This window comes from Gopherus flavomarginatus, chromosome 19 (assembly GCF_025201925.1).
Source record: "Gopherus flavomarginatus isolate rGopFla2 chromosome 19, rGopFla2.mat.asm, whole genome shotgun sequence".
Lineage (NCBI taxonomy): Eukaryota > Metazoa > Chordata > Testudines > Testudinidae > Gopherus > Gopherus flavomarginatus.
Window position 1 is genome coordinate 6,729,127 of NC_066635.1, and position 12,370 is coordinate 6,741,496.

Consider the following 12,370-nt stretch of genomic DNA (forward strand, 5'->3'; position numbering starts at 1 on the left):
TTGTTTTAACCAGTGATATTGTTTTTTCTTTGAGTTGAGGTGCATTGATAACTTGGCTGGCCAGTATTAAAAGTTTCTTAGGTGTATTTTTCTTTTCTCCTGTGGTCAGCATTGGGATTCATCAGGCGATGCGCAAACCTTTTGTAAATTACAGGCTTAGATTGTAAATTCCATGGGCCAGGGATCATCTTTTTGCTCTGTATTTGTACAGCACCTTGCACAATGGGGTGCTGGTCTATGACTGGGCTTCTAGTTGCTACTGCTGCAGTACAAATAACAATGGGATGGGATCTCTGTATGTTTCTCTAATGTTAGCATCTGGTTCTCCGCATTCAGTAACTTTTCAGCCCACTTGAATCTATTTATCCCATCTTCTCCCTGTGTTTTCATACTCATTTGTATTCTAGTTTGCAGGCAACACCGGATTTAACTCAGTGCAGGGCTTGGAAACTTTGGGTACTTGCCTGTTTAAGAATGTAGTTAATAAATCACTGTCTGAGCAACCTCCTATGTATTATTCAGTGGGTGTGTCTGCTGCTTTAGGTCTCTGCCCCATGTTTGAAGGTGCCAGAGGGGGACTCTCTGCCTAGGGCTGCATCCTGCTTTCACTGTACACCCATGTGAATGGGGAGTAACTCCACTGAAGTCGATGCTGTGAAACTGGAGGATTGGGATTGCAGGCTGCCTGGGGGGAGCCAGATTGTGACCTTGCAAAAGCATCAGGTGGAGAAGCCGCAGCTGTGGCTGATTCACCGACACTAACATCACCGGAGTTGCTCTTAGTTCAGAGGCGCGTTACCCAGCTCGGATAGTCGGGTGTCACACTCCGCCGCCTCGCTTGAGAAGAGCAACCCCCCAGAGTGGGAGCACGAAAGGTCCCTTGACCACAGAGCAAGCAAGCGGGTCTCTCGCCAACAGCCAATCACCGCTGGAGCTGCCCGCCTGACCACGCCTCTCCCGCTTCTGATAGGCCAGCCAGCTGGCCGTGACGCAGGTCCCCACACATGGGGGAATGGAGCTGACCGGCTGGGTTCAGTCCCCAGTGTCCTGCAGCCGGGCCGGGCTCGGGGCGGCTGCAGCTCAGACTGGCTCCTGCCATGGCCAAGAGGAGCTCGCTGTTCATACGGATCGTGGAAGGGAAACACTTGCCAGCTAAGGACATGTGAGTCAAAGCGCCTGTCTGCAGGGGTGGGGGCTTCGCTTGGGCTGCCCCTCGTGGGGCACAGGCAGGTGGGGTGATTTGCAGGGGGGCTGGCACCATTTGGGGGGGGGGTGCTGCTGGTCCATTGAGCCAGCCTGTAAACCCTGGATAGAATGGAAACCACTTCAAGCCAGGGGGTCCGGCAGCCCCCCACTAGTTCCAGCGCCTGTGGGGGATTGGGTTGGTTCTAGCTCGCAGATTAGAGATGGCCCATGAAACACAGGGAGGACAGAGATGGTTGTTGGGCAAGGGAAAAAGGATCTCCCAGCCCCACAGGACTGGCATGTTAACCCCCAGCCCCCAAACAGCAAGTGTGGCCAAAGTAGTGTCCCTTCCCTCCCCCAGCTATCCCCAAGATTGTCTCTTACACACACACACACCGTACCCGTGCAGGCCTGTCCATAGGGTTATTGCTATTCAGAGACAACCCCTGTTGCAGGCAAGTTTTGAGGGATCTCCTCCCCACCCCTCACTCCCAGTGTCGTTCTTGCACGTTAACCCTCACACACCTCTCCAGCGCCGGTGTGTTTCCTCAGCACAGACCCACACACCTTGCAGAGTTAGTCCCGCAACACACCCACTCATGCTTCCTTCCCAAGCAAGCCAGGTCTTAGGGTTTTCCCCCAACACCTGCACCCTCTCCTGGTGTAGGTATGCTTGAGGGGTTATTTCCCAATATATGCCACATGCCTTTCCCATGCATGCATGTTTGTTAGGATTCTCACCCACTACACACGTACCTGTCAGAACTCTGGATTCTGGACAGTCGTTACAAAGCAGTGCCCCAGCACCTGTCTGTTCTTCGCGTTGCTTCTCATTTACAGGCATTGGACTGAAACCAAAAAAATCATATTGTTCCCAAAAGAGGTTGATTGACTTATTTATTCTTCTTTTCCATCCTGCATGGCCCTTTCTTGGGGAAGAGGAGAAGTGGCTACACGTTGCTTTTTTCTGGGGAGGGGGAGAGGAAGCAGCTGCAGGAGTGAAGGGGAAAAGGGTTAGTAAATGAAACAGATGAGATTTTGCTTCTCACCATATGGAGGCATTTGTAACCAGGTTCCCAGTGTAAATCCTGAATCGCTCAGCTCAGCTAGGACAGCCATTTCCGCGGGCTGTTAGTGTTAAGGAATCAGCCTTTGGGTTGATGGGGCTGAAAGGCTGCCAACTCCCCCCCCCCCACCCCCAACAATCGTCATGGAAAAGGAATAAACATAAATAAGGAAAGAAACCAGACTTTTGAGTGTTTTATGGGCCTGATTCTGAAACCAGGTTTACATCTGTGTAATAATAATGCCACACTCCTGATTTGCCTGAGTGTGAATGAGAGTTGAATTGGACATTACAGAAAACTGAGGGTGAAACGGCATTTTAAAGAATGTGTTGCCCATAGACTGCATTTGCAGGGAACAGGGACTTGACAAGCTCCTGTTTCACCAGCACGGCTGTGTGGCCTAGTGGGTAGGGCATTTGCTGGTGAAACAAGAGACCTGGGTTCTCTGTCTTGGCCTTTTGGGTGACCCTGCACAAGTCACTTCCCCTCTGTAAAACGAGGTTAATTATCTGCCTATGTTAAAGTGCCTTGAGCTCTGTGGATGAAAAACTTTACCACTATTCTTCTGTCTTTAACTTGGCCAGGCAAACGCTGCTCAGGTTTGTGCTCTGCAGAGCCTCTTCCTCTAAAGCTGGTGGTGAGGCTGCACAGGGGAGGTGATGCAGGCTCTGTACACTGAGAGGGCCTGCTGGAGCATGAGGGTTTGAAGTCGTGCTGCAGCCGTGAGGGTCCGGTTGGCCAGTACCGCCCTAGGGGGGCTCCCCAGCCGGCAATGGCAAGTGAGGAAGTGCTGTCCCCACAAAAAGGCTCATGAGGAGCAGAAGTATCTGCTGAGGGCTGCTAGCCTGTGTTGTTTTGGGAAACAAGATTCCTCATCCATGTTCCACACTCCATTTTTGAGTGGTGGCTGCTGCCCACCCAGGTGCTCTAGAGGTGACCGGTTGGGCTGCCATGGGGTGGATCCGTGTCCCTGTGCTTCACCCTCTCTGGCAGGGAGAGGGAATCGCCTCCATCACGCTGGAACAATTCCTGCTCCAGCTGATGAGCAGCTCCCAGGCACTGCCTGAAGATACACTCAGCCAGTAGAGCTGGTGTAGGGTGCTTAGCATTGAGTGGCAAGGAATAACGGGGTGATTCCCGAGGATCCCCTTCAAAAAGTTGGACCTAATTCTGAGGAAGGATTGTCCAGTGATTAGGGCGCTAGCCTAGGACGTGGGAGACCTGGGTGAAATTCCCTGCTCTGCCACGGATTTGTCTCAGCGCCTTAGTGGCACACCTGTGACAGGTGGGTAACAGCCCTGCCCAGGCTCACAGGGGGCTGTGAGGATAAAGCGTGCAAAGATTGAGGTGCCCAGATAGCCCCGTCACTAGGCTATGTCAGTACCTTTGGTAGACGCAAGGGTGTAAGCAAGAGCTAACCCGGGGGGAACCGTGCTGACGTCAATGGACATTACCCCCAGGTGAGATCAGAATCTGGCCCAACCTGCTTTAACTTGAAGGGAGGCACAAGATGTGTCATGGGATGGGTGGCCAGACTGATACAAGTCTGCCTGCCTCCAGTGCAGCTCTGCAGCAGCGCTTTCTCCTTGCGGCTCCGGTGCCCTGGGCTCCAAAGCTAAGGACAGGATCCCAACCCTTCGCCTTGGATCGGACCACGGTTCCCGACACTTTTGGTGACATTACTGGGGTCAGGGTTGTTTTTATTAATTGCTCTTCTGATTAAATCCATTGAATCCATACACCAGCTCCTCAGCTGGTGTAAACCGTGGTAGGGTCACTGAGCGATGCTGCTTTATACCTGCCCAGGATCTGGCCCATTATAGTTGTACAGGTCTGTCGCAACTTACGCGTATTTAACATGCGTGATTTCAGCTTTACGCTGTAGGGCTGTAGTCCGGGTGCGTGGCCTCAAGCGGAAGAGGCGTGGCCTCAAGATTTAAAGGTCCTGGGGCACCAGCTGTGACTGGGAGTCCCAGGGCCTTTAAATCACCCAGGGGGCTCCCAGCTGCAGAGGAGGCTGGTAGCCCCTAGGGTAAACTAAAGGGCCCAAGGCTCCAGCCACTGTGGAGCTCTGGGCCCTTTAAATGCCGCCCTGGCCCAGCCGCCAGAGCTGCGGGCAGGATTTAAAGGGCTTGGGGATGTAATTTTGAGTATACGCGGTTTTCACTTTACGCGCTAACCACGGAATGGAACCCCCGCATAAGATAAGACTTGCCTGTAGATGTCTGTGGGTGGTGCACCTGCTCTGCTGATGTAAATCTGGAGTAACGCCACTTGTTCCAGCTGAGTTACTCTGGATTTACAGCAGGATTTGGCTCTGATCCTTGCTCCCGACTTTCACTCCATGGGCCATATCTTCAGCTGGCCTAAATCAGCACAGTTACCAATGACAAGTCCTGGGGACTGTGCTGACTTATGCCTGCTGAAGGTCGGGCTCCACATCTGTAAACTGACCCAAAGCCCCAGCTGTCGGTAGAAACCAGCAGCTCCGGGGTGACTGATCCGTGAGGTTGCTGATAGCCACAGCTGCACCTGTGGTGTCAATTCAGTCCACAGGGCACCCTGACATTTTAGGCAGCCTACTCGTTAATATATTAATGGATTTGCCTTCTCCGATGCCTGGAATGAAATTCACTCCCCAGGCAGCCTTGGCTTGTCTCCAGCTCTGGGTTGGCTTCGCTGGCCCTCTTTGTGTTTGTCTTCTGTCTGTGTTAGTAAGTGCTTTGAGGGGCTACTAATGGGGCCGTGAGTCCCAAGGGTTCAAGGCCCTGGACTGCTCAGTGGAGAGTTTGAGCTAGTGATGTCCTGTATCCTTGGAAATAGATGGGAAAGAAGCTCCGAACGTGCCACTTCACCTGGATTTGCCCTTCAGTGACCCTGGGGATGTTCTGCCCAGCCTGTAATCACTTCTGAGGTTGTAAAAGTCTTAAAGCCTGATATATTTTTTTTTTCTTCCCTCTCCCTTCTACCAGCTTTCCCAGAGTATAATTCCACCAGATTCAGTGCAAACTGGCACCAGCCTAAATGCAAAGTGATTCAGACCCTGTAGGGATAAATCCTGCTCTGGTTGACACAGTTGTAAATCCAGGATAACGCCATTTGAATCAATGGATCGCTGTGTATTTACACCAGGGTAGCCAAGGGCAGAATTTGGCCTGTAGTATGCACTCAGGATGGCTACAATGCAGGGATGATTTATGGAAACTGTGCCATAAGTGTGTCTGATTCACCTCTGACACTGCAGTAGATGTGAGCTATTTACCCAGTGTGAAGCAGGTGTGAGATATGAATCAGACCCAGTCGGTGCATGGATTCAGATTCCTGCAGAAGCTGGACAAACCCAAGTACCTCCTATTCAAAAAACGCTTAGACCTGGCTCCAAATTTTCACCTCCATTTTAACAATGGAAAAAGTCATTTTCAAGCACGAATCTCCCCTGGCAGCGTTTGCAGCCCAGACTTGCCTGTGCTGAGAACTTGAAACTGACTAAACCAGAGGGAAACAGGCTCCTTTCATTTTTCTCCCCCACTATGGTCCGAGCCAAGGGAGATAGTTTTGGTTTGTTTTTTTGTGCAAAGAGCCATGAACAGCATCAAGTGAACTGGATTTTTGACACTCCCTTTCAATAATCTAGTGTCATGTTAGGAAGACAAGGAAAGAAACGGGTTTCTGTATGTGTAATGTGTTTATAGGGAAACCCCACCGCCTGCTGTCCTGTGTACCAGGCCTGTTTTCAGTGCAGCATCAGTCCATGTTTCCAAACACAGCCCCTATCTTTGGGTGCCTCACTTGAATGTCCTTCGGTGGGCCCTATTAAAAATCCACAATCGCTGGAGTGGCTGGCCCTCAGTGCCTTTCTGGATCCGGCCTAAAAGAGGGATTTGGACAAAATGCAGGCTGAGCAGCAGAACCCATTTGTGGAGCGAGTCTACAACTTGCTGCTGCTTAACCAGGACAGACCTTGCATGCTCCTAAATGATCTGGCTGTGCCTGAGTCATGTTTTTCCATTCTGGCTCTGGCACATCCTGGGTTTGGCACCTGAAATAAGTTTTTTCCTAGGAGGGCTGGGTCCAGGACCTGGTGCTGGGTGGACCGTTCTGGGAAGAGTGACTCCCCTTGCCAGCCAGGAGCCCATCCCTTGCCAGCTGGCTCCCCTAAAGAGATTGGGTTTCTTACCTTCTGCAGTGTCTGGGTGCTCACCAGGAAGGCACCTCTCAAGAAGCTATTTCTAGACTGCTTGTAATAACATGCTGTGTCCATGCGAATGATTCCTCCCACCCCTGGGGAAATGTTAAGCGTCCTTCTCCCAAGCAGTCAAGCTGCCAATTTGTTTATTGTTTAATTGTGGGTGATTCAGTGACATTTGATAGTGGGGGACTCCTAGCAACCAGAAATAGCGCGGACTGGTGTTGTGTGAGCGTCCCCTACCTCAGTGCAGTTCTAGCCTGAGCTGCAATGCACCCTTTGTTAATCTAATCCTGGGCCCCTCCCCACAATGCACCTCAGTCGTGACCTGCAACTTGTCTCTTCCAGTTCAGTACAGGTTCTCCACTGTCATCAGCTGGGATGTGGACCATCAATCCTGATGGTTGGAGTAGGAGCCAGAGTCTGGAATGCAATAACCAGGGCCAAGGGATCAGAGCTGGACTCAGGAACCGAAGCCAGGGGTTAGAGAAGGAGTCAGGAGGCCAGTAGGCGAGCAGGACTGAGCAGGGCAGGAGCAAGGCTGGGAACAAGGCAGGATCAGGGCTGAAGCAAAGCAAGGAGCAGGGCCAGCACAGGAGAGGTCACAGCCGCCGGCAGGTGTGGTGAATAGCCAGAGCTCGGTTAGAGCTGGTGCGCTTAACAGCAGGCTTGCTGGCTTCCTTGGCCAGTCAGGCAGAGTGGTCATCTCAGGCTCAGCTGTGCTCACAGGCGGCCCGGTGACTAGGCAAGTGGAGCTGTAAGGCCTCACGCCTGACACCCTCCACAGCTCTGCCAGTGAATTGCAATCCTGGCTGGCAGCCTCTCTTGCTTTCCTAGGCTGTATCGTGCCTGGGGTATCTCCCCTGCAGCCAGTGGAACTGGACAGGGCATGGATTTGTTGGGTTTGCGTTGGGGACGAATGGGGACCACGTTGAGCCACCGTACGTATTTCCCTTCTGACCAGTTCCTTGGTTTGGAACCCTTGGCAAGGAGGAGGTCAGAGCAGCAGGGTGTGGAGAGAGGGATGGGGCTAATTCTTAGGAGACTCCAAGCAGCTCATTCCTAGGGGATGAGGGGCCCCCTGGAGGCTTCAGCTGGAGCGTTAGTTGAAGAATTTCTGCAGCCGTTTTGTTGACCATGATATTCCACCACTCTGCCTTTCTGCTGTACCTGCTCCTTGTTCCTGGCCAAGGATGGGGCGTGAATGCAGGCTGCGAGTCACTTCACCTTTATAGACTGTGCTTGTACATCTGATCTGCAGAGGAGGAATATCCCTTCTGAATCCCAAGGAGATGGCCTCTGCAGGAGGAGTCATGGGTTATTTCCATGGACAGATGTCCTAGCAGGGTCATACGGATGCCTTCAGGTACAGTTTTGCCTAAAGCTTTCGTCCTTGTACTTAGCTAGCACAAATGTAGACACCAGAATTGGAGTCTCATCTGAGCAAAGGCCATTTCTGTCTGCTGGAGTTTTCCAGTCGCTTGGGTTACAGTCGTAGCTCTTGGAGTTCGCTGCATCTTCCGCCTGAAGGTTTCAGAGTGCTTTACAAACATAAGTGCACTAAGTCTCGCCATCTCCTGAGAAGGCAGATATCCCCACTCTCGCAGAGATAGGGAATCTGCGGCACACAGTTTGGGAATGTATTGCACAAGGCTGTGGAGCAAGTAGCAGAGCTGAGAAAGGAACCCAGGTGTGCTTGCCACTAGACAATGCTGCCCCTTACCCTTCCTGTCTGAAGACCCGTGAATCTTAAATGTTCTCGCCCTCCATGGACTCCAGAGTCTGTCTGTATGTCCTTCTGCATGTGACTTGAGACACCTTGGCAGGGCTTTCTGAAAGAGGAGTTAGGTGCCCAACTCCTTTAGGCTCCATTGGAAATCCCAGAGATTAGATTTGTTTTTAGACTGCTTTTGTCAGTCTGCAGCTGTGCTGTGGGGTGAGACCCTGCTACCTGCTCAGCCTGTGTGTACAGGGGTGGATCGTGTCGCTATTTGTTTCTATCCCAGCTTAAATATCTGTCTGTTAGATGAGGCTTGCAAAATTGACGGGAGATGGTGGTTCTAGAAAGTGGAAAAAGGCAAGTAAAACTTGGGTATCTTCATAGAGAAGGTGGGCAAGCGGATTCTGTGTCTTGGCTAGTACATTTTTAATGATTTTGCCAAGTTGGATTAGTTTCTGTCTGTCCTTCCTGTGCAAGGAGCTCAGTGTGAGCTCTTTCTTACTACTTTTTGATTATTTAACTTTGTTTTTTCTTAATTTTTTTTGTATGGATTTTTTTACATCAAAAGTCTCCGTGCCCCCATCTTTCTAGAAGACACTGACTATGTGTACGTACACTAGGGGGAACAGTGTCTTTTTGCTACATGTTAATTAACGTGTGTTATAAAATCTGCAAAATCTGCAACTTGCCCTATCTACGCTGAGTTTTAACATAGATGGACAGGCTGAAGCAAACCCTGCTAACACGACAACTTGCTCTCTCTACACTAGGATTTGATGAGTACTGGTGAAGGCATTAAAAAAAAACAACACAAACCCTTTTCCTTGTGTAGACATGGTCCTAGTGAAGATGTGGGAGTCCCCGGGGGTACACTGCAACAGGCCAGGATGCCTGGGCCAGTCAGTCCTGTTCGCTTAGCCCTGTCCTGCTAGCTTTGTGCAAGGTGTGGGACTTGAAAGGAGAAGGAAGAAGTGGGGAAGGAGTTTCTGGGGGAAGGCTGCCAAATTTGCTAGGGCATGGTGGGCATGCAGGCCAGAACAGCTGAGGAGAAAAGCTGATTGGGAGGAGGCAGGAGAGTCTCTTGTGATTATCCCTGGGGAATGAGGGCAGCCAGGGAGAGCAGAGAGCCCAGCAGTTGGCGGCTAGTTGAGGAGGACAGAAGTGAGGCTTCTCCGCAAAGAGACAAAAAGCTGACTGAGCAAGCTAGGCACTGACTGAGTATTCTGGCCTGCCCAAGGCCCTTGAGGGGAGAGTAGACCTGACCCAATGGCTGGGTTGACTGGAACCCAGACTCTGGCTGTCAGTCAGTGGGACAGCAGGCTGCAACCTGGGCTTTGTGGTTCCTCCCCATCGGTTGAAGAGCTGATGGGGAGGAACCACAATGCCCAGCTGTCAAACAGTTATGGCCTTGGGACCCAAAAAACCACAAGAAAAGAGGCATGGAAGTGTGGGTCAAGGGGAACCCCACACAGCCCCCACAGTTCCTCGAAGGAGTTCGAGGAGCCAGTGGACACCACCTGCCCAACCAGACTGCCTGGAGACGTGGCACGACGAGCCAGAAGCAGTATCCACAGTCACAGAGCAAGCCCCCCATCCAGCTTCCTCCTGTTCCTGTGGATGGATCTCTTGGCCAGCGCTGGGAGGAAGTTGACGGGGAGGTTTTGCGACTTTGTGGGGGCCATGGATAGCAGGTGCAAATCTGAGGAGATGTGGAGGGAAATGCAGCCAGAACCTCACTAGAAAGCTGTGAAGGAGCCAGCAGAAGGACCCACAATAGATAGACTGGGGCAGGCCTTTGCTGCTGGGAGCCCACCTGTACGGAAGGGGGCTGAAGGCCAAGTCCTGTGAGACTGGAGCCTCTTGTTCGGATGTTGCTTGAAGACTTGAACTAAGGGACCGTGTAATCCTGGAAGGGGTTGAATGCTTTAAACTGGCTTGGCCGGACGTCAAGTTGCCTCTATGGCCAAAGTAGGCCGAAGCTCCTTGTGGCAACTGAGGTGGCAACACTGTGATGCCGGGGGGGCACCCTGGGATGATGAGTTTTGTAGCAAGCCTCCATTGCAAGCAAAGGTATGACTGCAGTCCAGGAAGGCCTATCCATATTCTCTAAAACAGGGAAGACAAGATTTGACATTGCCAAGGTAAAAAACCACCTAGAAACCCCCTTTTAGGCCTTCTACATCCATCGCAAAGAGAGGGCAGAGCTTCAGTTTCATGTCCCTTGGCAGGTCATGGCTCCTGCTTCTGCTCCCTTTAACCTGGTTTTAATTCTGTTTTCTTGGTATGTCAGGGGGCTTTGGGGCCTTATAAAGAAAATATGACGCTATTATTTTTTTAGGACTGCTCCTTTGTCCTGTTAAGCAGCCATCCTCCTGGCAGTCAGGGAAACACCAGCATCCTTAGAGTTAATGGTGGAAAACCCATTAAGGCAAAAGGAGCCACTGCCACCTTTTTAGTGGTGCTTTGATTCCCAGCCTCAGCCAGAAGTCCTGGGTCATTTAGCTTCAGCAATGATTAACAAACCACCAGAACGGGAAGTTTCCAGCACCACAAGCTATGCACACAACTCAACCTTGGCATTTCATTATAAAACTGTCAGCCTCCCCTAAGGATCTGTGGCCTCCCATAAACAATGGGACGTTAAAACCTGCTGGGAGGAAGCCTAGAAATGGCCTCTCTCCAGCTACCTTAGGTCGGGCACCTCTTGTGCTACCTTGTTCTGCACCAACCTTTTTCTGGATTGCTTTCCTCTGTTCAGATGAAATGCCTGTTCAGCCAGGATCTTTCTGAGGTGCTTATATGGCCCCTACCCCAGTGGAAGGGTTTTTCCTATTGCTGTAGGAAGTCGCCTCTCCAAGCAGCGGTAGCTAAGGGTTAACGTGAAGTAGGTACCTTGCCGTGGGTGCAAGCAGTGTTCTCCCAGGGCAGTTAGAGTGCACCTCTTTGGTGCTACTCTGCAGTTCACACCTCCGTAGTTCATGCTGTGGCACAGTGTAGACAGAGCCTAGGTCATGAGGAGAATTTTCCATGGATTTAGCCACGCCTACACTGGGGGTTAGGTTGGAATTTTTCACACCCTAAGCCATGACTTGCGTAAGGTTTCACGAGGAGTTGAACTCAGGTCTCCAGCTAGCACCATAACCACTGAACCATCCTTCCTCTCCTCCGTTCTCTGGAGCAGTGAGCCGAATGGTTCCCAGGACTGCCTGATTCATTTGTTGTTGGCACTGGCCGAGAAACATTGGAAGAGTTGGAAAATGCCATTGTGTTGAAATCAGAATGATTAGTGAGAGAATGTTGATCTTGATACAACTCTCAATGGAAAATTTCAAAATGGTGTACCATTGAAATGGAGGGGTTGATTTCCATGTTATTGTTTCATTTGGACACTTGTTTTGGCTTTGATATTATAAATATGATCATATTTAATAATTTATTTTATATTGTTTTACAGTTGTTGAAACAAAAGGTTTGATACGGGCAGCTCAAGGGCTGGATTAAAACATCTGAAGGGCCTAATGCGGCCCCCAGGCCGTAGTTTGCCCTCGCCTGATCTAGGGACGGACACTTAAAATCATAGAATCATGATTTTAAGTGTCCTCCCTAGATCAGGGGACACTTAGATGATGATGTAAATTGATACAGCCCCATTGGCCTCAATAAAGCTACACTGGTTTGTACCAGCTAGGAGCTGGTCCTTAATATCTAACCTGGAGAATGTAAAGAAACAATCTACAGACTAGTTTGTCCATATCTGACATTTCCTATGTACTTAACATTTCCTGCGTTAGACAAACTATTGTCAGCAGTGGCATATATTTAACAGAATTTGATCCACTGATTTCATTTTAAAACCTGTCCAGAATGCAGTTGTAGCTCATTGAAATGCTGGGAGAAACACTTCCTTAGCAAACTGAAATTCCTTCCAGCGAAAAACACAGATTCAAATTATCAGCTCCCCGTAAAATGAAATTGCGTTGGAAAATGTGTTGTCAAATAATAACAGAGAATGTAAGTAACACAGTAGCAGAGAAAATGGTGCTGGTAACAGGACAAAAAGAAGGGCTCTTTAAAATAAATGAGGTCAGTTATTTTATCTGAGAGGCCAGCTTTGGGAAGAACATAGGCATTGCCAGGCTGGTCCATCCAGTCCAGTAACCTGTCTCTGACATTAACCAGTACCAGTTGCTTCAGAGGAAAGTGTAAGAAAGA

General features: G+C 50.4%; 1 protein-coding gene across 3 annotated transcripts in view; it reads left to right on the forward strand.

The window, feature by feature from the left end:
- The first annotated feature begins 1,025 nt into the window (after positions 1-1,025).
- Positions 1,026-12,370, forward strand: part of LOC127037415 (ras GTPase-activating protein 4-like) — a 53,807-nt gene continuing 42,462 nt past the window's right edge. For all 3 annotated transcript variants that reach the window (XM_050929096.1, XM_050929097.1, XM_050929098.1), the window contains exon 1: positions 1,026-1,162. In XM_050929096.1, coding sequence (XP_050785053.1) covers positions 1,098-1,162 — 65 coding nt within the window. In that variant the 5' untranslated portion in view covers positions 1,026-1,097. The remainder of the gene's footprint in view (positions 1,163-12,370) is intronic.